This window comes from Melopsittacus undulatus, chromosome 16 (assembly GCF_012275295.1).
Source record: "Melopsittacus undulatus isolate bMelUnd1 chromosome 16, bMelUnd1.mat.Z, whole genome shotgun sequence".
Taxonomy (NCBI): domain Eukaryota; kingdom Metazoa; phylum Chordata; class Aves; order Psittaciformes; family Psittaculidae; genus Melopsittacus; species Melopsittacus undulatus.
The window spans coordinates 6,017,187-6,042,784 of NC_047542.1; the positions used below are offsets into that span (position 1 = coordinate 6,017,187).

Sequence of the window (25,598 nt, forward strand, 5' to 3'; positions counted from 1 at the left end):
CCACCAGGCTCATAGCATCAGCTGGGTCGAAAAGACTTTTAAGATCATCGAGTCCAACCCTTACCCCAGCACTGCCAACAGCACCCCTAACCCAGGTGCCTGCAGCCCTGCCCTGGGCAGCCTGTTCCAATGCCTGAGCACCCTGTGGGGCAGGAATTGTTCCTCAGCTCCATCTAAACCTGCCCTGGTGCAGCTTGAGGCCGTTTCCTCTTGTCCCATCCCTTGTTCTATCCCTTGGGAGCAGAGCCCAGCCCCTCCTGGCTCCATCCTCCTGCAGGCACTTGGAGGGAGCAAGAAGGTCCCCCCTGAGCCTTCTCCATCTACATCCCCCGCTCCCTCAGCCCAGCCAGGGCTCTCCCGTTCGCTCATCCCCTCCGCTCCAGGCCGCTCGCTGCCGGCTCCGGGTACCGGTGCTCGGGGTACCGCGGCTCCGGGTACCGAGGCCCTCAGCGGCTCCGGGTACCGAGGCCCGCAGCGGCTCCGGGTACCGCGGCTCCGGGTACCGCAGCTCCGGGTACCGAGGCCCTCAGCGGCTCCGGGTACCGAGGCTCCGGGTACCGCAGCTCCGGGTACCGGTGCTCGGGGTACCGAGGCCCGCAGCGGCTCCGGCCCCACGGAGCCGCCTCCCGTCAGCCCCGACGGCCGCAAGCGCTGAGGCCCACGAGCGGCCTTACCCCCACCACTTCCGCCTCACCGGCGCCGGCGCGGCCCCTCCTTCCGCTGCGCAGGCGCCGCAGGGGAGGCGCGCGGTCACGTGGTGGGGCTTGGGCCGCCTGGCCGGCTCGGGGCTCGGCTGGCTCAGTCTGGCGCTGGGCTCCGGGAGCGGCGGCGCTCGGGCCGGTGGCGGCGGCGGCGCAGGCGCAGGCCGGGACCGGGAGGGGGGGGGGGCCCAAGCGGGCCCGGGGCGGCGGAGCGCGGCGGAGCAGCGGCCTGGGGGCTGCCCCGGCGTGCGCGGCCCGAGCGGGGGCTATGACGCACCCGTTGCGGGGCTCCGCACCCCCGCGTGTCCCGCAGGCAGGTCCGGCGCGCGGCTGACAACGTCCAACCGGCGGTGAGTCCCACGGCGCGCGGGGGGGGGGGGGGGCGGGGGCGGCCGTTGTGACCTCAGAGCCCCTCAGAACCCCTCAGACCCCAGCAACGGGCACCGGACCCTGCGCGGCCGCCGCGTCCTCCGCTCCGAGCGCTCGGAGAGGCCTCTGCGGCTCCGCTGCTTCCCTCGCCGGTGTTCGGCCATGGGGGGCCCGTCCCGGCGGCGGCTCCTGTGCGGCCTGCGGCGGAGCACGGGGCACCCCCCCCGGAGACGGTTCCTTGCCCCCTGGCTGCGGGGTTTGAAGGGGCCCCCCCGACGGCTGTTCCTCACCCGCTGGTTACGGAGCATGGGGGGCCCCCCTCGGCAGCGCTTCCTCGCCCGCTGGCTGCAGGACACGGAGGACCCGTCCCCAGCGGCCGGTTCCCCCCCATGGCGGCAGGGCCCGGAGGACTCGTCCCCAGCGCCCGGTCTCACCCCATGGCGGCAGGGCCCGGAGGACCCGTCCCCAGCGCCCGGTCTCACCCCATGGCGGCAGGGCCTGGAGGACCCGTCCCCAGCGCCCGGTCTCACCCCATGGCGGCAGGGCCCGGAGACCCCCCCTCGGCCTCGGTTTGTTGCCCGCTGCCTGCCGGGCTCGGAGGGCCCTCCCCGACGTCGCTTCCTCGCCCGCTGGTTGCAGGGCACCGGGGACGCGCCTCGCCGGCCGCTCCTCGCCCGCTCCCGGCAGGGCACCGGGGGCCCAGCTCGGCCGCGGTTTGAAGCCCGTTGGCTGCGGGGCACCGAGGGCCCCGTTCGGCGGCGCTTGCTCGGCCGCTGGCTGCGGGCTCTGGCCGCCGGCTCGGACCAAGGGGCTGGCAACGCGTTCCTCGTCTTCGTCCGCAGGTCGTGGCGTTCCGTGTCGTACGTGGTGCACGGAGTGCGCGGTCCCGACGGGACGCGCTGTGCCACCGCCGTCAGCATCAGTACGTTCGCTTTGGGTTTAGTTCTACACTTGCAGGGAAATAGAGGAGGGAAAATGAACTCAGTTTTTGTGGTGTCTTCCTGCTTCCGTTCCTCAGCGCTGTTGTCCTGTTTCATGTCAGGGTTCCTTCAGCCTGCAGGAAGCTAGATGAAGGGCTGCCTGCTTCTTAGGCTGTAGGCAGTGGGGTAAAATGCTGTAATTCCACTGCAGACCTTGCTCTGTGGATGCTCTTGGGATCAGCAGTTCAAAAGGTCACCTTCTTAGGTGGTAGGTACCATATAGCGCTTAGAAAAACACTTGTAGTTGTGTTTCTTGTGCAGGTGGAGGATCTCATTCTGTCACTACCTGCTGCCATCGAGCAGTCCTAATGAGTTCTCTCCCTTTCCAGGTATGGCCTCACAGCTGCAGGTGTTCTCCTCTCCGTCAGTATCCTCGAGTGCCTTCTGCAGTGCCAAGAAACTGAAAGTGGAGCTCTCTGTCTGGGATGTTTCAGGACAGAGCAGTAGTGACACATATTATCCCCACAGCAAAAACCTCCCAGCAGCTCAAGTGCAAGCAAGCTCCTCTCATCAGGTAGCCAACTTCAGCATCCCTGCTTACGATCAGAACCTCCTGCTCCCTGCTCCTTCAGTTGAGCACGTTGCAGTTACAGCAGCTGACAGCACAGGCAGCAGTGCAACAGCGTCCTTCCAGAACAGCCAACCCCTAACACGTAGGAGCAACCTTTCTTTACTGGAACCATACCAAAAATGTGGATTAAAAAGGAAAAGTGAAGAGGTCGACAGCAACGGTAGTGTGCAGATAATTGAGGAACATCCACCTCTCATGCTGCAAAACAGACCTGCGGTGGGTGCTGCTGCCACAACCACCACGGTAACCACCAAAAGCAGCAGTTCCAGTGGTGAAGGTGATTACCAGCTGGTCCAGCATGAGATCCTGTGCTCTATGACAAACAGCTATGAGGTCTTGGAATTCCTGGGCCGAGGGACGTTCGGGCAGGTGGCAAAATGCTGGAAGCGTAGCACAAAGGAGATTGTAGCCATCAAAATCCTTAAAAACCATCCTTCCTACGCTAGGCAGGGCCAGATAGAGGTGAGCATCCTCTCTCGCTTGAGCAGTGAGAATGCTGATGAATACAACTTCGTTCGCTCCTATGAGTGCTTTCAACACAAGAATCATACATGCCTTGTATTTGAGATGCTGGAACAGAACTTATATGATTTCTTAAAGCAAAACAAATTCAGTCCATTGCCCTTGAAATACATCCGGCCAATTCTGCAGCAAGTGGCTACTGCCTTGATGAAGTTGAAGAGCTTGGGTCTGATACATGCTGACCTGAAACCAGAGAACATCATGTTGGTGGATCCTGCACGCCAGCCCTACAGAGTGAAGGTGATCGACTTTGGTTCAGCCAGCCACGTGTCTAAAGCAGTGTGCTCCACTTACTTGCAGTCACGTTACTACAGGTGAGTATTGACACAGTGCTCGCTTTCATGTGCTGTGTGAGCAAAGTAAAGCTGCTCCTGACGGTGTGCTAAGGGTTTGTTTCTGCACATAGGTCATTCTTCTGCCATTAGGTCTAATCCCAGTTGAGGGGGGAGGAGGAAGTGATCCATCTGTCCCATGTTCTGCATGGTTCCTGTTCCCCCCCTCAAGTTTGTATGTAAATAAATAGAAGTTCTGCTTTGTGAGTGTGACATCATGCAGTCCAATACCTCCCTTTCCCCCTGTATTAGTGCAGTAAGTTTTACCCTGTTGCTAGCTTGTGGTGATGTGTCTAGTAGCAACCTGGGGAAGCAGTATGTGGCTGCTAAGTAGTGAATTTTTGATAGCTTGCCATGATCTGAAACCATTAACAGTGGCCATTGAGAAGGGAGAAAAGTCAAAAGAATCCCTATGTCTTTTTGTCCTGGTTTTGGTTTTTTTCTTTCTGGTTCCATCTTTATCTGAAGCCACTTTGTGAGCACATGACTTCCTGTGTCAATCCTGGGTAGGTCATGCTTTCATGAGACCTAGAGCTCTTTTAAAAGCCTCATGAGCTACATCTCTGCTTCTCCTAGAAATGGCTTCTACCCAGCTCCTAAGAGTTAAAAACTATGTCAAAACTCAGAAACTGTGCAGCTAAAGCAAGCTGTGCTTTTTCTGTCAGTTATTCCTCCAGCTTGGTTCTGTTAATAGTGTGTATTTCAATCCTAGTAGCAGTGAACTTCAATAAAAGGATGCAGAAAGAACTTGTGGCATCAGAAGGACGTGAGAAGTCTGCTGTGTTGGGGTGGCTTTCAGGGGAATGTGAGCTCACTTGACACAGAACTTCAGCAGTATCTAGTCCTTCCAGCTGAGACGAGACAGAGGACTTGAGACACTCCACCCAACCCTGTGTCTCTGCCCTGTTTGATGTCTTTCCCACATCCTCTGAGCTTCAGTTTAAAGCTTTCAGGCTTGGTCTGTTCATTCCTTATACTCCTTGTATTCTGACTCCCCTTTGTTTTGAGGTTGGTTTTTTATTTACTCCCTCTTACACTGAGTACCTGTGCTTTTTCTTTCACTTGTTACAGGCTTTTCATCCGTTCCTGATCTTCATTCAGCTCTTTGGCACCAATTTTCCCAATTCTAAGCTATTGATTGTTAATTGCTGTAACCTCTGTGTGCTATAGCTCTGTTAAAGTGCTCACTATCTAAAATGCATTACCAGTTCTTTAGGAGAGGCCACCACTGATCAAGAATCAGCTCTATCTGACTTGCAACACATGTGAGCCCAGCAGTCTGGGGAGGCTTATAGTGCTTTCCAGTTTCTGTATCGCTAAACCCAGATTTGGCTGAGGCAGAAGCAGCAGGGGATGATAAGTATCTGAAAGGGTTTGCTGGGAGGGGAGCTGTCATTTCTGTGTGCAGAACTGAAGTCCCAGCCACTTCCACCTCCCTGATGCAGGGTGACTGACACTGCCAGAAAGGCAAATAACCAGAGAGTAAATGGTGTTTAAGGCTGTCTGCTTGACTGAAGGCAAGAATGCTGTGATGTAGAAATCTAGTATTTAGTGATATGTAATTACCTTAATGGTGGTGATTACTAAAATCCATAATCTAGGAACTGATGGAGATGTTGTACAAACCAGCTTATGATGGGAGAACTGGATTTCTTAATCATGTTCACAGTAAATTGGTGTTCACATGAGTTCCAAGTTGGATTTTTTTCCAGTTTAATAAAACAGTGTGGGCTGTTTGGTTCTCTGTCAGCTCTTAAGAATAATCATCATCTTCTGTGTTCACTGTCTTGGTTTTAATACCTGTTGCTGGCATTTATGTAACCTCTGTCTCCTGTAGCAACCTCTAAACCAGCCAAACTTGGGCACTGTAAGGTGAGTTTTCCGATATACACACCCTGAAGGGGAAAAAACCCTTCTTTATTAATTATTCCCAGTGCTGCTGGAGGGCATTTTGTCCAACAGCCCTGCTCACTCCACGTTCTGACTGTGCTGCTGGCAGTTGTCAGCCTGCCTTGGCCTCCATGAGCATCGCTCGGTTGGGATGGAGCATGACTTAAAGTGTGAGCAGAAGTGCCTAGGAAGGATTCTGTGGCTCCAAAGCTAGGCATGGACTTGAAACAGTTGTGTTCTATGCAGTGAGCAGTTTCTGTGGCAGTCCTAAGACCTACTAGGAGTAATTCCTGACCTGAGATTATGTGCTTCCTACATCAGGTGAGAAGGGTATGGATGCTTTTGCTCTCCCTGGGGAGGATAAACGAGAAGGAAGCAGACAGCTTGCATTATAAAAGCCCCTGGGAAGACTGATCTCCCTGCTGTCCACAGCGTGAGGGTTACTGGTGTCCCATGGTATGTGTAAGTGCAGCATCATGAGTCCTGCTCGTATCCCTACCTCCTGATTCCTGTAGAGGCACCTACAAACTGAAGCTGCGAAGCTGAAGGACTGAACACTCTGGGCCATGAGAAGGTGGCACTGGGTGCTGAGGGAGTGCAGGGTGCACCAATATCCCTTCCTTACCTCTCCTTTGGGCTGCATGACCCACTTCTGCCCCAGTTGTGTTGATCAGCGGGGATCATGGATTACTAGTTGCAGTTGTACAAGCTTCATATTCCTAGCATCCTTCACAAGGTGGAGGGCTGGAGACCCAGGTGTCCACATGCTGTGTTCTGAAATGTTTAAGTCTCAGGTTTTTGCATTACTGTTGGGAATCCTGCTCTTCAGAGACTGCCTGAGCACATTTGCCAGCTCTGGAAGTCAAGAGTTTGGCAGGGGTGTATGCAAAGAAGGAATGTTGCTCATTTCTGTTTCCAAGAGCTTAAGATAGTAAAAATCACTTTAGTCTCTGACAGATCAACTATGAAAGTGACCTCTGCCAGTTGTCCTGCTCAGCCTACATAAGGCCACTAATTACAGTGGTGTCAAAGGAGATGAGGGAGAGTCTGATTTATCAGCTCTGTTCTGCAATCAAAATGAAATCAGGTGGCTCTTGAGAACTTATTTAGTTTCAGGGAATAAAATGCATAGAGTTCATCTTGCTGTCATTTTGGTATTGAGGTTTCAGAATACCCCAGTTCCAGCATGTAGTTAAAGACTAACAAATGTCACATCCAGCTTTTGGTGCCACTCATCTCTTTCCATTGGAATTTTCAGTGGGATTCTTTTAATGGACTTGTTAAGCTTTAAGCATCCTCTGCTTGTTCACAAACCACTTTTAGTTTGTTTGCCAGTCCAAACCAAGAAAGCTTACACATGCAGCATTCCTTATATGGCAGGGTTTTATTCTATCTGGATTGGAAATTCCTACATAAGTAGGATAAGAAAGAGGATCAATACAGTTTGATGGTGACTGATAGACTAATGTGTGAATGACTGTGTTGTACTTGCTGTGCTTGTGAAGAATAAAGTACTACAGAAATGGATTCCTCTTGTTTGCATGTGTTAGCCTATAGAATGTTGGATCTATCCTGGCACAGTTCTTTAAAATACAGATATTTAGCAGGACTTTCAGCACTCAGATATCAAATCATTACCATATTTGCATAACCATTTTCTATTTTCATGTAAGTGAAAGCATTGCAAAGCTGGCTACTGTCAGGGATAGACAAGGAGGAAACAGATCAACGACAAGGAGAGTGAGTGTCAGGATGTCTTCACTTAGATTATCTATTATTCTCATTACTAAGGGTACATCCTAGCTCTGTTTTGGGGGCTCAGGCATAATAGAGCCTCCTTTCTCTAAAGGTGAATGATAGAGAAGAGCTATGGGCTCACTGCAGCAAACAGCTGGTTCCTCCATCTTTTCTTGCTAGATCTTGTGCTTTCTCAGGGGCAGCTGTGTGTTTGTGTTGTTGCTAATGGTAATGGTGTCGTCTCCTAAAACAAAAGCTGTATTTGTGTCACCACGACACAGCGTGAGTAATGGGAGAGTCACTTCATGCCATGTACAAACAGAGGTACGTTCAGGTGGAACAGTTGAGGAAGGCGAGTGTAGGATCTGCTGACAGCTGTGCATTGTGCAAGCCCTGTTCTTTAGAACTCTGTAGGAAGAGCAGAGCTGGCTCCAGAGCCTTTATTTCTGTTCAAAAAACACCGAATTTTCTAGGTTTTATTTTATAAGAAGTTTCTGTTTCTTATTTCTGTTCAAAAAGAACCAGAAATATCCATGCTGTACGCAAGGAATGCCCCACAAACTGTGGGATGCTCCCTGAGTCATGACCAGAAAACAGGACTCATCTGTCTTCCTTTGCGCTTGTATTAGTGATGCATGAAGATCAAGGGGTTTGTGTTTCCTGTACTTTCCAGAGTAAATTCCCACACCAGCTCACACAGGGGGTTTTGCAGCACTTGGGTTTGATGCTCTATGCAAATGTATGACCAGCATTTAGCCTGGCAGAACAGCATTGCTTTGTTTCAGAGCTGTGTGTAGGTGAAGAGTTGTCCTAAAGCATCCTTTTGTTTTATGAGTCAGTTCCAGACAAAAATCTCCCTGAAATTCCAGCCTCTTGCAGAAGCAAACCCTGCTTGGAGTTTAGTTTTTTCCATCCCCTTCTCCTAAAGGCTAGGCCAGGCAGGTAAGTTTTGCATTAGGCGTGGTTCAGTGCACAGAAACCTGTAATGCAACCTTGCGAAGCCGTCACAACCTCCAGCTCTGTGCTCTCCATCCATTTTCAACTGGAAACTCCAAACAAACCCTGGATGCAAACCTGCTGATAGACACAGAGCAGCTCTCTGAAGAGAGATGACTTCCTCTGCAGATGCTGGTCTTCTCCAGGTGGAAGCAGGCAGCCTCCTGCAGCTGGTACCTGGGATCTTGTGACCTTCCTCTGGGGAAAGTCATTCTTTCCTTGTCAATGCTGTTAGGCCAGCTGTTGTGTGCTGTAACTTCATAGCACAGTTGGATAAAGGCCACCTAGGAGCTGGAGGGCACCATGGCAATAAAGCAAATCCAGCTGTGCCACTAAGTGCTAAAAAGGTTGGGATCTGTTAGGGCACTGGAGGAAACATCTATCTGCTTTAAAGTGAAATCGCTTGGTTTCACAGGGATTGACTTGTGGTTGGAGGAGAAAAGGAGTGGTGTTATCCAGGGAAAAGAACTGCATGCTTTCACAGTCAAAGACTTTGCTTTTTATTTCCTTTTCAACAGAGCTCCTGAGATCATACTGGGTTTACCATTCTGTGAAGCTATTGACATGTGGTCGCTGGGCTGTGTGATAGCTGAGCTGTTTCTAGGCTGGCCTCTGTATCCAGGAGCATCTGAGTACGATCAGGTGAGAGCACATGGCAGATGTGGGGATGTTCAAACAAAACTGCAATGATTTGTCTTTGGACCTTCTGAAGCCAATGTATCCCACATCAGATTTCATCTTGTACAAATCACTGTTGTCATCTTAAATTCATTTTCCCCTCTGTGATATTCCCATTGTCTGTTTCTGTCCTACAGAGAACCAGAGAGTTCTGTGTGGTTTGACTTGAGTTGCATGTCGCTATCCAATACATAGAGTGGATTTATACTTAACCCCCTCTCTTCCAAGCCCAAAAGCTGTTGAAATACCTTCCAGTCCAAACCAGAAGTGAGGTGTGTGTACCCTGGCTTGAAACACCCTCTGTAGTTTCACCATGAGGGCAGTTTTTCCGTGTGGAGACAGCAAGCCAATCATTCCTGTTCTGTTAATACCTACAGCAGACCTCATCTTTAATGCTAAGTGTGAGCTCCAAGCTGTCTCTGAAATAAAAGGGCAAGAGTCTGAAAGGGCATCTTTAACTAATTAGGTCTTTCCATGGGTACATAGCATCATTACCTGGGCTAGTCAGTTGCCTTTAAAAGGGCAACCAAGCCTATATGACAAGTTTTTGGAGGGTAAGTTTTCCAGTCTGGTTTTTATGGTGCTATCTTATTACAGTGCTCGGTATAGTTGTGATAAAACACGTTCAAACTTCCTGAGCTTGAAAACTGGGGTTCTGTCTTCCCAGCACTGCCAATTTCCAAAGGAAACACAGGGATAACTTTAAGAAGCAGAATGAGTTAGAAGAAAACCTGAGGTAGGGCATGGTGGTTTCCTTGCACCCGGAGTTGTGTCATTCTGAGAAGCTTATCTAGTCATGGAGGTGGCTGGGGAGGAGGTGCTTTTTCCATTGCTTAATAGCCAGGATTTTGCAGTCCTTTGAGGCAGGGTTGAGGTGTGACTTCGTGTCCTTGCTTTTGATACTTGAATTGCCCTTGGAAAGCAGGATGATTTGCTTCCATGAGGTCCTGCAGCGGCAAGTGAAAGTTCAGGCAGGACTTGTGAATGGACTTCTCCAGGGATGGAATGAAACCATCCATGGGCTGGGCTGGGCTTCACAAGCCCTTTTTTAAACACAGTTTTGGCTGTAGAGCCAAAGAGTTATGTGTTACCAAACTAGCAGACCTCTTAGCTGAACTATATAAAAGGGGAGTCACCTGCAGATGCTTCGGATCGACACTGGCAGAAATTGAGTCCATAAATTCATGTGGATCACAAGTCATAACAGTGAGTTAAGTGCCCTGTGGTCTTCAGCTGGTTTTGGTGCAGTGGAATAACAGGAGATTTGCAAAGAAGAAATGAGACGTGTTAAAGGACCTATAACTGATGGTTATCCAGGGGGGTTCCCTTAGACTTCTAAATAGACTCCTTTGAGTAGAGAGTCATGACAAAGGTGATGTTCAGTGAGAAAAGTGACGTATTGGAAAGCAAATACCATGAGAAACTGGGCAACATTTGGAGTATTTTAGACAGCTGATGATTATGCTTTTTCATAATGGCTATTTTCTTTCCTTTTGAGTATACCTTTGTCTTTGGAAACTCTTCACTGGGGTCTTATTGATACTGTCCCAGATATTCAGGGGCATTCTCCAGAACTCTGAGCCATTTTATTTGTTATATGTAAGCTCTACTAAATGGTTTTGAGGCCAGAAGAATCACATTGCACTAAAGGTTTGCTCTTGCTTGGACAGTGAGAGCCTTACCCTGCCATTATCCTGGAATCGTGTGCCTAGGCTCTCTGTAGCCAGTCACAGCAATGTTGCTTGGATACTTATGCCTTTAATTACATATACATACATGATAACTGCTGTGGTATTCCTCTCTCAAAATGTAGACTTCTTACACTGCTGATGCAAAAGCCTGTTGGTGTTATTGTCTCCAGGTCTCCAAAGCTTGTACTCTTGTAAAGTCTAAAGCTTACAGCTCACATACACTGGAGCAAAAAATAAGGAAGATGTATTCAAAGCCTAGAATTTCCACAGGCAATTCGATTGAAAAAGTTCAATGTCCTTATAAAGGCCATTTTAAGAGACAGTCCCTCTGATTTTGTAGTTTCAGTCCCCTGGGTATTGTTTCTTTACAGGGCATTTCCTGTGTGCTATGAACAAATCAAGCTGATGATTGCTCTGTTGAGTCCGAGTTCTTTCTGTGAGTTGTCCTCACTCTTGCAATCTTCTCTCCTAGATCCGTTATATTTCACAAACTCAAGGCTTGCCAGCGGAGTATCTTCTCAGTGCAGGAACGAAAACAAGCAGGTTCTTTAACAGAGACCCGAATTTGGGATACCCACTGTGGAGGCTAAAGGTTTGTCTGGTTTGCGTTGCTGATTCGAGTCTGTTCATTGAGGACCTGATTTCAGTTCACATCAAGGTTTAGTGTGCCATGAAATCATCCTGAGTGGAGATTGGATTTGAAACACTGTTCAAGTATAGCTGATCTGGGTGTTTCATTTCTGGGACTACAGACCTGGTACTGGTCTAACAATAGCAGCTGTGCATGATAGTACCAGCAAAGAGTGGGTGTTAAAGTCATTCAGATAATGGTTACTTATTACGGCCTGCTCATTCTTGGTGAAGTATGTCATCTTGTTGTCATCTGACAATACAAAAATACAGAGTATTTCATGATGGTCTTTGTTAGCTTTTACAGAAATCTATTTGTGTATTGGCAGAGGACAGGAGAAAAATCACATATATGCTTGATTTGCCTTTAAAGCTGAGCAGCAAAAGGAAGAGGCTTTAAAATACATATAGCTTCTTCTCTTCCTAAGTCAGAAATCTTCAGTTCTTCTGGCTAATGCACTGTCAGCTTTGCAATGAGTGATCTTTCCAGATGAGGAAATGAGAACCCAGGGCTGTTTTGGTTTGGCCTCCTGGCACGTGATTGATCTTAATGCAGGCAAACGATCTCCTGGCTCTGCTCTTTGCTTGCAGCTTTTTCTTCATCGATATGCAATGTTTCAGTTTCTATTAACAAATGCTTTCCTTTCTAGACCCCGGAAGAACATGAGTTGGAGACAGCAATAAAATCAAAAGAAGCTCGGAAATATATATTTAACTGTTTGGATGATATGGCGCAGGTGGGTGGGGATCATGTAACACACAGATACTGTCATATCAATTGCATACATCATTGGGATCTAAAAACAAGGCTCCTGTGCTGGAGCTGTCCTGTTCCAGCTGCTGTGGAGAACACTGGTGCAGGTTTGCCATGGTGCCAGTTTGCATCAGGAATCGCTGTATTAAAGACATGAGGCCTTGACTCTTAAATGTGTTGGTCTCAGTTGTCAGTTGCAATTACATCTGTGCAGAGAATGCAGAATCTTGTCATTCTGATTTGCTAGCCCCTTACAACCCCACACGTAGAAAGAGGGGCATATTGCCAGGCAGTGGAGAATGAATCCTGGTTGCTCTCTATTGAACAGACCAACTTCACATTAAGATGAGAATTCCATGCTTACGTTTGACTCCTTTTATAGGATGAGCAAGAGAAGGGTTGGTTGGTAGAGCTGTGCTACCTAAAATCAGTATGCTGGCTAAGAGACAGATATACTTAATACATGTTAGTGTGATGTTGGGTAGCAATTAATTTGATGTTTCTGTGACTTACTCTCCTCTTGTTTTAAGGTGAATATGTCTACAGACTTAGAAGGAACTGACATGTTGGCAGAGAAGGCTGACCGAAGGGAATACATTGATTTGTTGAAGAAAATGTTGACAATTGATGCAGATAAGAGAATTACTCCACTGAAGACTTTGAACCATAATTTTGTTACAATGGCACATCTCCTGGATTTCCCACACAGTAATCAGTAAGTTCCCTTAGATCTCTTTCTGTCTGTGCTGTTTCCTGCAGTTTCTGGCTGATCTGAAAAAACCACTGGCATGGATAAGAAGTGGAATGTTCATAAGATTTCTTTTCATGCTTTAGGACATTCTTTGTTGGTTAACAAAAGCCCCCTGAAACTAAACCTAGAGGCATGTGCATAAAGTTGGGAATCTGTCGTGTCTTTCTTGTACGGGTTTTCCATATCTAATACTGTCGTGCTGTCATTCTGTTCCAGTGTGAAATCCTGCTTTCAGAACATGGAGATCTGCAAGAGAAGAGTTAATATGTATGATACAGTGAATCAGATTAAGAGCCCGTTCACGACTCATGTTGCTCCTAATACAAGCACAAATCTCACAATGAGCTTCAACAACCAGCTCAATACAGTCCACAACCAGGTATGGATCTTTTAGCCATTTTCTACCAATCAAAGAAATGGAACAGTCTAATTCCATGTGTTCAGGCCAAATCCTGCAAAATACTATATTTAGATTGTTGTCTTGAATTCTGCTTTTCCAAACCTCAGGCCAAGGCAGTCTCTTTCCTTCACTTGATCACATTTGCCTGTCAATTCAGCAGTGCAAGTAAAGTTGGTGCAATCCATGTTTTTTCTCCTGTGTTGTCTTGTGCCTTTTACCTGAAACCTTTACCTGGTGCTTGCTTCATGATGCAGTAGTGATGCTTCCTGTTTGTTTTATAACCCATAGAAATGTTGAATCCAATGTTTTGTTTTCCTTTCTTTTATTCCTAGGCCAGTGTATTGGCTTCCAACTCTACTGCAGCTGCTACTCTTTCCCTCGCAAACTCGGATGTGTCACTGCTCAACTATCAGTCTGCTCTGTATCCATCATCTGCAGCACCAGTTGCAGGAGTAGCACAACAGAGTGTTTCCCTGCAACCTGGAACCACTCAGATCTGCACGCAGACTGACCCATTCCAGCAAACGTTCATTGTTTGTCCCCCTGCTTTTCAAAGTAAGTGGAAAAAAACCTTTGTGTGAGACTGTAGTTTCAGTTAGGTAGGAATTAGAAGGTCTCATTTGTACTGGATTGATAAAGTTCGGAAGACTGCCCTGGGAATGCCTCACGTGTAGGTGCAGAATCAGGTCAGGCGTGTGTAGACAATTTAGTTCTCTTCCAGGTCATGCTTGAACAGGTGACAGTATCTTGCTTGCCTGGGTTGCAGTCTTCATCTGGTCGCTGAACCAGTTTTTCCCCCCAAACTGAACACAACAGCATTCCACAGAAAGCAGTGAAGAGAGGAGCCAGAGCTATGTGAATACAGGAAAATGCTGTGCTCTGGTTTTTGTACGTCAGGAGTGAATGTCTGGCCTTTTGAGTGTCAGTTCACAAGCACCCGTGCAGTGGTGTAGTTTGCTAGCAGCACGTTGTTGCAGGTTGCAGATAAGCGAGGTTAGCAAAGCATAGCTGAGTCCTGAAAGTTCTCTATGCTTTCATCTGCATTGTGTTATTCTGGAGGGGTTTATAGGAAATGAGAACTGGTCACTGATAGTGCAAGGTTTGAACTTGGTCTCAAGGAACATAGAATTAGATATCTGTGTTTCTGAAGGCAAGGCCGTGGATATGAGTAGAGCCAAGCTTTTGAGGACTGGTTGTCCATACTTGTGCATTGGCATAATGGGACTACAGAGGTATTTACTTCAGCTGGGGTTTTATTAGTATGCTTTTGTCAAAGGGAATGGCTTTTCCTGCTCTTCCTCTGATCCTGTCTTCCACCCTTATCTGGTAGGGATTTGATCTTGGAAAGAAACTAAAAAGAAATACGTGTTCTTGTCCTCCACAGCTGGACTTCAGGCAACTACAAAGCATTCTGGATTCCCAGTAAGGATGGAGAATGCTGTTCCAATTGTACCACAAGCACCTGCAGCACAGCCACTGCAGATCCAGTCTGGTGTTCTCACCCAGGTAAAAACCCAACCAACCAAACCCCATAAAGTTCCCTGCAATTCCTGCTACCATCCAGGAGAACCTGGCTGCTCCTCTGGTGCTGGGATGAATGCAGGGGGTCATCAGAACACTCCAACAGGTTAAATGTAGGTCACTTCTAAGACAGTGTTTTGGTGGGGTTTTTTTCCTGAAATATTTAAAGTCAAGTCTATTTTATAGAATCTCTTTTAGGAGCTTGATTTAATCATGAGAATAAACGTGGAGTTTTCAGCTGCTAAAAACAGGCTGCTGGTAAAATGTCATCTTCAAATCAGCACAATGATTTTTGGCTCCTCCTCATTGTTAATGTGAATTTGTGGAGCGGTTTCATACCTGTTTCTGTTGTTTACAGTTTAAACAATATGGGATAGCAAAATGCACAAATAATTACCAGAAAATGCTATTTTCACATCAGTAATATCTTGTAAATGAAAACAATTTTATATGCCAACAGTACTGCTTTAATATATAGGGAGTGCCCAGCGAGTCCCAGGTTTTATTCAGTTGACAAATTGTAATTGCCTTTATATTGAAGTGCACGTTTTATTTCTTTGCATAGTTTTAGTTCCTGCTGACATTAACACAGACTTCATTAGTTGTACTCTCCATGCAGTGTATTGTGCTTACTGACCTACTTGTAGAGGAGTAAGTTTTAGATTGTTCAGTCCAGATGATTTTGGTGTCATTCTGTGATCTCTTGTTTGCTTAGCGTAATAATACAGGTTATGGTACCCAAAAAGCAGAATACACTTGAAGGAGGCCCATTTGAATCCAAACCCTGCTTTTCCTGAGCCTGCAAGTTGGATACTAAGAATCTAGTTTTTAATTAGACATTTGATATACTAATACATGTGTTGGTAGTTTCATTGCAGATAACTTTGCTCTTTCATGAGACAAAAGACCTGTTGTGCCTTCTATTAAATTCCTTAGCTTATATATTTCCATAAGTACTGTATGTGAATTGTGAATTTGGAGGGATGATAGTAAATGTGTCCTGCCAGGGGTGCAGTTTGTGTTATGGCCAGTGCAGTGTACAGAGTGTAACTTGCTCTCTGGGACCCAGCAAAATGTTCATAGCTGAACACTATCTCATTTTTTACTTTTTAACTGTGTCATCGGAGAAATCCTGTTCCCAAATTCCCTGTTCCTTGTGTTCCCCCCAGGGACATGTAAGTGCTTAGGGGAACGTGCCCAGAGAGTCTGAGTGTTGGTTTCACTGCATCCATTAATTCTGGAGTCTGCTCGAGCACCATAGAATGCCAGTGAGGTGAAACCTTCTCTGGCCCTGTTGCTGAACCCACTTATCCTGCCTCAGTACGTGTGTTTCACTCACTGCCTGATCTACATTTCAGGGAAGCTGTACACCACTAATGGTAGCAACTCTTCATCCTCAAGTAGCCACCATCACGCCGCAGTATGCGGTCCCCTTTACTCTGAACTGCGCAGCCGGCCGGCCAGCGCTAGTAGAACAGACGGCTGCAGTACTGGTAATTGCCTCCCTTGATTGTGTTCACTAACTGAGTTTTTGTTTTAACTTCGACTTGCAGAGGGCATGGAAGCATGTGCCATCTTGTGGCTGTGTTCTTGCTACATCTTAATGTCTTGTTGTTTTCCTCCCCAACATTGCTGAAGCACTGTCTGACTCTGACGTTTAGTATGGCTCTGTAAAGAATCCAGATCCATTGACAATTGCTTTGACTAGCTTAGCATTATAAAGCTCTTCTAAGCTATACTGTAGAAGAGTTACAATTGTTCTTGTTCTTCGCTTACTCTCCTATCTTTGTCTTTTGATTGTTGAATACAAAGGAATCAGCCTTTAGTTTGACTCTGCTACAGGTACCTGGATGGCCAGAATTTGAACTACTTGGCAAGTTAGCTACTTATTTTGTTTTCAAGATGTGTAAAGCTGCTTTGCATGTAGAAACGTTTCAGGTCATTAAGCACAGGCTAAAAACCCTAATGACAGCAAATTCTTTAACGTATTGCTTTAGCAGTCCATTTCTCTGAACTTCTGTTGAACATTGACAGTCATTTTCTGGCCTTTTGTTATTTATAGCCAACCACAGGTAGCTTGCTTCATCCAGATAAAGATACTATTCTCCACAGATGCTTTCAGTTCATATATGTATTTCTTGGTTGAAATTAAAGGTGAGCTCTAGTATCCAAAATGGCACAGCAATCTTTTAGGTTATTTGGAACAATTCCTTAAAAGGTTGGGGGAAAGGGAAGAAACACATCTTTAACAAGTGTGTATTTCCAAAATTGTCCTCTCCTCTATTCATTTGGCACCTGCATCAGAACAACTTTGCAAGTGCCACAGAGAAGTCATTGTCAAACTCCAGAATCAGATAAGTGAAGCTTATGAAAACATTGCAGTGCACTTAAGTGCTGGTATCCTCACATGTCTTTCAAAGCACATTCCATTATGTGACCCATGTTGTTTTTTGTGGCTTTCAGTAGTAGTCTGAGTGTCATTTTCTTCCAAGAGGGAGCCATCTGCTGAAGTGGGATTTGCTTGAGTCATACCTGCATTGAAATGAAAACCCACTCATTTGGGTTCTTGTGAACCAACTGAACTGCTCCCTGTTTCTGAGGATGGGAAGGCAGGAGAGTGGCATTCTCCTGGGTCACAGCTCTGAGCTGAACAGACCCAGGGCTGGATCCCTTTTCCTCCTTGTGAATTTTGACTGCTGAAAGGCTGCAGTCTGGGCTCTCTAAACAGCAAGGGGTGACCATAGCAGAGCTTGGGACACAAGCTAGTGATGTTTTCAACAGCGTATTTGGGCCTCTGATTCAACAGGCAAATTCTATTCTCCTGTGTGTGTGCAGTGGACTTGGCATTCAACTCCCCTGTACAGCAGTGGAGATCAGAGCCAGCTCTCTCCAGACTATGAGCCTGGATTCTGAGTTTCTCTGGAGGACTTCCTATTCCTGTTGGGATTCTGGGAGCCTTTGGCGTGATTTTGCTCACCTTTAGTGCTTCCGACACTTCTCCCTTGCTGCTTCCCCTGAGTTTGCTTTAGCCATTTGCTAAGCTTTGCCTATTTTTGTCCTTCCTCTGTCAAAACAGTTCGTCGCTTGGAAGGCCCGATTTCTGCCTCTCATTGGGAACTTATATCTTGCTGTATTAAACTCTCTGCTTTGTCTTGTGCAGGTGTTGGCTTTGGGAAAGACGCATGGTGTGACTTTAACATATTTCTCTTTATTTTTAATGTTGTTATTATTATTCTGCTTACGTTGGCAGAGGTTTTAGCAGCTCTCTGCTTTGAAGGCTTCTTGTTTGGAACTGGTATTTGTAGTAAGTGGATCTGTTACTTGCAGAAATACAAAGCAGCAGGTTTATGGGTTTGCGGTGTAAACTGCGAGACAGAGCGCAGCAGGGCTGCCAAATCATAGAAATGCTGTACTGCCAAATTTACTGGGGGTTCAGGTTTGGTTTCCCCCCAAAAAAAACCTGCTTTTTGTCAATTTGGGCTGGACCATCAATAATATTGATGAATCGACAGCATCTTCCGCCTGTCTCCGTTTTGACTAAATCAGTTGAAGCGGGTGCATTCCCAGATAACACCAATGTCTCAGCTCTCTCACTGTGAGCCCTCTAAGGCAGAAAACCAAATGGGTTTCGTATTTTGGAATCCTTCTGCAGAGCAGCACATGTAAACTTAACATGCAGAGGGCCTGAGTACTCATGCTGCATCTGACAGTACAATATATGGCTGCATTGTGCAGTATGCTGCACAATGTTAACCCTCTTTTCCCCGGGTGACATCTGTGATACAAAAGGTTAGCAGAGCATTAGGGGAAGCTGGTTTTCTTATTCTCTTACTGTACCGAGACCTTTTGAGAGAGCACAAGTGATGTGCCATTATCTCTGCAAGCTAACAATCTACACGAGTGTGTTTATTGCTTGGAACAAATCTCTCCCTCCCAGTAGGAGCTGAAGTCTAGTGAACCTGTGTTCTTCTGTGTTGTTTTGCAGCAGGCCTGGCCTGGGGGAACCCAGCAGATTCTGCTTCCTTCCACCTGGCAGCAGCTCCCAGGGGTTGCTTTGCACAACTCTGTTCAGCCAGCGGCCGTGATTCCAGAGACCATCAGCGGCAGCCAGCAATTGGCTGACTGGAGGTAGGGATTGCACAGGGTCCAGCTCTGTGCCCAGTGGGAATATGTGGTGTCCTGGAATAGCACAGAATCTCTCCCTTCCCTTCAGAGTCATGCAGGGGCTCGGTTGCAGCTTGCTCTTCCTGCAGTGTAGTCATGGAATCTGGGGTTGTTCTTGTTTTTTCCTGCTCCAGGAATGCACATTCCCATGGAAATCAGTACAGCACTCTGATGCAGCAGCCATCGCTACTGACCAACCATGTGACGTTAGCCACAGCACAGCCTCTGAGTGTTGGAGTTACTCACGTTGTTAGGCAGCAGCAGAGCAGCAATGTTCCAGCAAAGAAGAACAAGCAGCCAGCACCAAGCGCAGCCAAGTAAGGCTTCCTTTTCCAGTCCTAGAAAGATGTGGGTGTATTTGTAGATGTCGTGGTTTAAGCCCAGCTGGTAACTCAGAGCCATAGAGGCACTTGCTCACTCCTCCTCCTTTTTTCCTACTGCTCCGGGCAGGATGGGAAGGAGAATGAAAAGAATGTAAATCCCATGGGCTGAGATGAGAACAGTCCAACAACTGAAGCGTAATACGAACTACTACCACCATCACTAATAATAATAATGCTAAGGGAGATAATCAAGGGGAGAGAATAAAATGAAAGGGAAGGAAAGAAGATTAAAACAATAACACAAGTGATGCCCAATGCAATTGCTCACCACCCGCTGACTGATACCCAGCCCAACCCGAGCAGTGACCTGGGCCTTCCGGGTCACTCCCTCCAGTCTTCTGTCCTGGGCATGACATGGATATGGACATGATATAGGTATCATATGAGATCTGAAATACCCCTCTGGCTAGTCAGGGTCAGGTGTCTTATATCTGCTCCCTCCCAGCTTCTTGTGCCCCTCACTGGCAGAGCACAAGAGACTGCAGAGTCCTTGATCGGGGTAAGTGGTACTGAGCAACTAAACCATTGGTGTGTTACCAGTGTTGTGCTCAGAGTAAAGCCAGAGCACAGCACTGCAGCACATACTAGGAAGCAGAAAAGTAACTTACAGCTGAACCCAGGAGAGTGGAAGTTGCATCTGTGATGAGAAAAACTGGTGTTCTGATCACAAAGGCATTCTCTAACCATACAACTTTTTAATGTGCTACAGTTGCTTTTAAAGATGTGGTGGGAAAAGTGTCTGTACTGTAATCACTGATGTAAATGATACTAACTTCAGTGAGAGTGTAAGGAACATAGTTGGCCAAGTGCTTTACTGTACTGCTCAAAGGGAAGTTTCTTACACACTGGGGGTGTGCTGGTGCCATAGTAATACAAGTGGTACAATTGGCATCTGTTGAACAAGGGGTGGCAGGTTGCTGGCAGTGTTTGGATGAATCAGTCTTCTTCGGAGCATCACTGTGTTGGTCACTTCTGGGATGTGTTCTGTGCCACTCTCGTGTATGAGTGTCTGCACTGAGGTTCTCTTTGTGTTTCTTGTATGTGTGCTGGAGCCTGCCTGTTCTCAGTGCTGGTTTGTCCCAGCCTGCCCACATGTAGCTGAACACTGCTCTGGTTTTCCTTCAGGCCCAGCTCAACTGTGGAGACTGTGCCCTCCCAGGTTTATTCGCTCATTGGCAGCAGTCCTCTGCGCTCCACCTCCTCCTCTTCCAATGTGCTCATCCTAGTGCCAGAGCAGCACCAGCCCATCGTGATCCCGGACACTCCAAGCCCACCTGTCAGTGTCATCACCATTCGCAGTGACACTGATGAAGAAGAGGACAGCAAATACAAACCTGCCAGGTAGGAAGTCTCTTTAAGCAGCCAGTACTGATTTGTCCTGATCTGAACCCAAGCATCAAGGATTGTAGAGAACATTCCATGCAAAGCCTGTCTAGGCTAAGAAGCACTGCCTGAGAGAGAAAAATCTGTGTCATGTTTGCTGTGCTCTTTGTGTCTCTAGTTAACCAGAATTCCAGCTGACAAGGAGGGAGGGTTTGAGATCCCAGAGGGAGATTTCCTGGATCTTGTGGGAAAAGCCAGAATATTTCCCATCTGTTTTTTGTTTGGTTGGTTTTTGTTTCCTTCCCTGCAGTTTGAGCATGAAGCAGAGGTCCAATGTCATCAGCTACGTTACTGTTAATGACTCCCCCGATTCCGACTCCTCCCTGAACAGCCCCTATGCCATAGACACCCTTGCCTCTCTGGAGAGCACAGGCGGTGCCCTGGAGCTACCAACTAGAGAGGCAGCTGACAGCTCCAGCTCTCGGAATATCATCGTGCCACCACTGAAGACACAGCTCAGTGACTGTGTGGTAGCTACCCAAGTGTCAGGTAGGTTTTTGCCATGGCTCAGCTGCTCTATTATCCCTGCCACCTTTGCCCTTGAAGTTTTAGACTACCTGCATTGGGTCTTCAGCAGCTTTAGGTTTCACAGCTGCTGTTCTGAGAGTGCAAGCCTTGGTCTGTTTTCACTTTCATTGATAGATTTCCCTTTCACATATGTTTGGCTTTTCCCATTTAGAAAGACATGTACATATTCCTGATTATTTCTTGTCAGATTTTAAACCCTAATTGATGAAAAGGCTTTGTTACAAGAATAGTCCCATTGTGTTCGTTGGTTGCCTAAGCTGGTTAGACAGGACACAGCACTTAAGAGCAAAGAATGGACTAAGCTTTTGAAATCTTTCAGGCATCCTGAGCAGTACCAGTAAGACCAAGCCAGTGGCCTCCATGAGCGGGCAATCATCAGGATGCTGTATAACCCCTACTGGGTACCGCTCACATCGTGTGGTAACAAATGGTGTGCAGCCTCTCAATCTCAGCCAGGTAAGCACCGTGTGACTTCTGCTGACTTTTGGACATGATGTTTTAGAAACACTGTGCTGTATGGCAGGGAGAATCAGCTTCAAAGAACTGAGAACAGTTCCCTGAAGCTGCTTCTATTGTGTAGGTATGCAGGGTAAAGTCTTTAGGGGGTATAGGTGAAGTTTTTCAAGGCAGAGAATTCTGTTATTAAGGCTGGACCTTGTGTCTCACACTAACAACTACCCCCTGACTTCCCTTGAAACTTTGAGATTGGTTCCACTTCAATTTGTGTCACTCCTCTTGATCTTTTGAGTCAAGCTGCAGTAGCCATTTAGAAGAGAGGAGGTGTTACACCCCCAGTTCATTTCTGGTGTGGGAACAAGATGGGCTTTGCACTAAAATGACTGCACTCACACCGAGGTGGCGAAGAAAGGACGTGTGAGGAGCTCAAGGGTTGGGTCAGTCTTAGGACCTGCCTGTGCCCGTACAGCTCTGTAGTGTTGTACCCCAGATATGGCAGTTTGATCCCAATGTGGAGGAGAAGCATAACCTGTGTCTTAGAGAAGCTGCAATAACCCTCCTCAGATCTGAGGGTTTCACAGAGCTGGGAAGGGAGGATCTGCAGTCTTGCAGCTAGAACAGAGGTGTTGATCGGAAGGCTCTGGCTGACCCTTCCATACTCCATAACCTTATTTACTCCTTCTCCTTACAGAACCAGCAAACAACAGTGCTGGCCTCCCAGGAGAGAAGTGGAAATGCTGTCCCACGTAGGCAGCAAGCTTATGTGGCACCCCTTGCATCGACTATTTCTCAGGCTCCCTATGCGTTCCAGCACAGCAGCCCAGTGCATCCCCACCTTGCAGCAGCAACAGCAAGTGCACATCTGTCCAGCCAACCACATATGTACACTTATGCTCCAACCACTGCTGCAACCCTGGGCTCCACCACCTCCATTGCCCACCTCTTCTCTCCTCAGGGCTCCTCACGGCACACCACGTACGCTGCCCATCCCAGCACACTTGTCCACCAGGTCCCTGTGAGCGTTGGTCCGAGTCTGCTGACTTCTGCTAATGTTCCACCTGCCCAATACCAACCCCAGTTTGCTCCCCAGTCCTATATTGGTGCTTCCAGAGGATCTACTATTTACACTGGATATCCGCTGAGCCCAACAAAGATCAACCAGTACTCATACTTGTAGTTCCCAGAAAGCAATGGGCTGGGGGTGTTGGAGAAGAAATGTTGGTGAAGGTTTACCTGGTAATGGTTGTCTGACTTTTTATTTCCCTTGTTTCTCTGTGTTTTGTTCCTTCTTTGGTCTGTGTGTGTTGTTCAAAACCAGCTCTAGCGAGTTCAGTCCCTGGCTGAACAGCATGCTTCTGTCAGCAGAACGTTAGCGTTACCGGATGTGGTTAGTGTTACCAACTCTAAGTCAGTATTGCTAACACTAACGCTCGGCTTTTAAACTTTTATCCCCTTTTATGTTTAAATAGATGCTTTTAAAAGCTTCCTGGTCCCATTTGTATGAACGGGTTCTGTTGCGCCAATCCAAAGGGCAGAGAACATCCATGTCCTGGCAGACAGACCCCGAGGACTGTTTTTAACAGGGAGACTAGCAGATCCTATTTTAGCAGCTTCCACAAATCCATCTTTCCACTCAAACTGCAATGCATGTTTATCTGCTGGAGCAGTTTTAAACCCAAGTTTAACGTTTGTTCTCTCATTCACTTTGTCTCTTAACAACATTCTTGGCTCTGCAAAAGCCATTTCCGTGTTACTGTCAATGTGTTCTGTTTACCGCTCTGCTTTGTTTAAGGACTGGTCAAGGCAGCTGCCTCCTGTAGCCATGTTACATATTCAGGAGCCCATGTAAACTCTGGAACCCCTTTTGTGTTCTTGACAATTAATGTGTCTCCATAAACCAGCTGCGTTTTCATTGCATTCATCACACCATTGTTGCTCAACCTGTATTCAAGCTCTCACTGTGTAACAGAAGGCAGCAGCTTTGTCGGGATGCTGCCACCTTCAGCCGAGACCGAAGAGCGCAGCATTGCTGGAAACATGGGTTTCCCTTCACTTAGGAGATGCTGGCCCTAGGCTGGAGCTGGATTCCTTCACAGAAGCACAGGGCTTTTCTTTGTTCTGTTTTTCTTAATCCTCGTGTGATTCATTGAGGAGGGAGTTGAATTTGACATGCAACGAAACATCACTGTATTGATGTGTACAGCTTTTTATACTCCTGGATATGTCAACAGCTACTTTAAAGCACTCTTAATAAGACTTGTATACAGTACCTGCATGTAGGAATTGCAAAAAACGAAACAAAAAAGAAAGAAAAAGGAAAAAAAAAGGAAAAAAATCCAGATTTTAAAGTTTATTACTGAATTTAAAACTATTTTAGAAGTTTTGTATTGGTGGTGTTTTAATATTTTACATAAAATGAAATATGTACATATTGATTAGAAAAATATAACAAGCAAAACTTCCTGCTAACCCCAAATGTTCTGTCTTTGTAATCAAAATGTGTAGTGATTATACTTGAATTCTGTACTTAGTGTTTGTCTAATTCTTAAACGTTCCTGGGGATGGAGTTTGATGTATCCTTTGTATTTAAACCAAAATGATTTGATTCATGTTGGAATGTATGTGATATAATGCAATGGTTAGAGCTCATCACTGTAGCACTGAGAGAGGAGTAGAGCTTCATGAGAGACAAGGATACCTTCTGATTTGTTTTGCACAGGTATGTGTGATGAAGAGTTGTTTGGTGTGTCCCCTTATTGTAGTGCCTTAAATGATGATGTAGTGTGACTAGAGTTTACAGTGAGCTTGCCTTATGAGGGACCAGCAAGCCCCCGTCGAATTGAAGCAATTCACTAAGCTTATCACAGCAAGAACAGCAGTATGTTGCATAGGTGCATTGTTCTCAGTTTTAATGCTAATATCATAAAAAACAGGAAAAAAAAAAGCTACATTTTTGTTTGGAGTGAAGCGATGTTTCCTTAAAGCTTTTCCTTGACAATGGCACATATACTGTTAAATGTCTGTCAGTGCATTTCGAATAAGGTAGTGCTGGGAATGTTTAGTCTAATATTGCCCAAGTGATTAAATCTGTGCAATCACTTTTTCTCTTAGGTTAGTATGGAGTTACCTTCCCCCACGTTAAGAGCAGACAGTTCTTGTAAAATATTGCTAGCTTGGTGATAGAATTATTTATACCAAAGAGAGCCTGCTGTAAAGCACATAATACCATTACAAGTTTTATAATGCTACTGCTAATGTGGCGTTGTTGGGAAGGTTTGTCAGCTGTAGCCCTAGTCAGTGTTCAGAGGAGATGCTCATTTCCATCCTCAGCACGTAGATTAAGTACCTTGTCCAAGTGGATGATGAACTGGCTCGAGCGGTCGTGTTCCTGCAGCAATAAGAGGTTTTGGGAACCCCGAATCCCAGTTTCTGTTCCGTCCCAGTGGGAAAGAGGCCAGTTCTCCCCAGTGCCAACAAGTGCAAAGGCCATTTCTGGAGTTCCACGTTACTGGTAGAAGAGAGTCTGGACTGACCTGGAATCAAACTGCTCAAGGCTTTGGCATCTCTTCGGATGGAAGGATCGAGGACTTTGGAACTGGACAGTAGCATTGGCAGTGTTGTTCAGTGTGTTTTCAGTCGGAGCCCTTCTGTAAGCGTGCGGATAACAACCAACCGATCTTGCTATGCCATGTCACTGGTGTAAACGATGCTCTCTGTTGCTATAGGCACTTTCTTACTTTATTTCCATAGTACATTGCTTGTGTTCAGTACTTGCCTCGAGATACCTCTGCGGTACAGAGTTGTGCCTTCCCATCAAAAGGCAATTCCTCTGTTTCAGGAAGATGTTGTTCCCCGTTCCACAAACAGTAAAGTGTTTTCCATGGAGTTCTAATAGGAAAAAGAAAAAGGACTTCTAGCAAAGTCTCCTGATCATTTTGAGAAGAACTTGCCTGCTTCCCTAACCCAAAGCAATTCAAATGACCATTGGGAGTCACTAGGACAGAATGAAACCCGATCCGATGTATTCACACAGTGCGGTGGCATCTTTCCCACTGCCTGAGTTCCCAAAAGAACAAGGAGGATGAGTTGGAAATGACTATGTAAGAATACCCTGTGATTCCTCTGTGATGCACAGCAGAAACCAGGCAGACACAAATCCCC

General features: G+C 46.8%; 1 protein-coding gene across 2 annotated transcripts; it reads left to right on the plus strand.

Moving 5' to 3' along the window:
• The first annotated feature begins 915 nt into the window (after positions 1-915).
• On the plus strand, positions 916-23,114 carry HIPK1 (homeodomain interacting protein kinase 1). 2 transcript variants are annotated; one of them, XM_034069687.1, is made up of 16 exons: positions 916-1,051; positions 2,380-3,457; positions 8,617-8,740; positions 10,940-11,059; positions 11,748-11,834; positions 12,382-12,566; positions 12,819-12,981; positions 13,335-13,557; positions 14,387-14,508; positions 15,882-16,016; positions 18,509-18,651; positions 18,822-19,004; positions 20,196-20,411; positions 20,704-20,942; positions 21,301-21,437; positions 22,129-23,114. In XM_034069687.1, the coding sequence occupies exons 2-16, from the start codon at positions 2,382-2,384 to the stop codon at positions 22,612-22,614; spliced, it is 3,639 nt and encodes a 1,212-aa protein (XP_033925578.1). In that variant the 5' UTR covers positions 916-1,051; positions 2,380-2,381; the 3' UTR covers positions 22,615-23,114. The 2 variants fall into 2 exon arrangements, with proteins under 2 accessions (XP_033925578.1, XP_033925579.1); XM_034069688.1 differs by having other exon boundaries at positions 18,512-18,651.
• Positions 23,115-25,598: the final 2,484 nt, after the last annotated feature.

Coding starts and splice junctions, on each gene's coding strand:
- HIPK1 (XM_034069687.1), top strand. CDS start 2,382: ATGGCCTCACAGCTGCAGGTGTTCTCCTCTCCGTCAGTATCCTCGAGT. Junction 11,835..12,381: donor GTTTGGATGATATGGCGCAG/GTGGGTGGGGAT, acceptor TCTTGTTTTAAG/GTGAATATGTCTACAGACTT. Junction 16,017..18,508: donor AACAGACGGCTGCAGTACTG/GTAATTGCCTCC, acceptor GTTGTTTTGCAG/CAGGCCTGGCCTGGGGGAAC.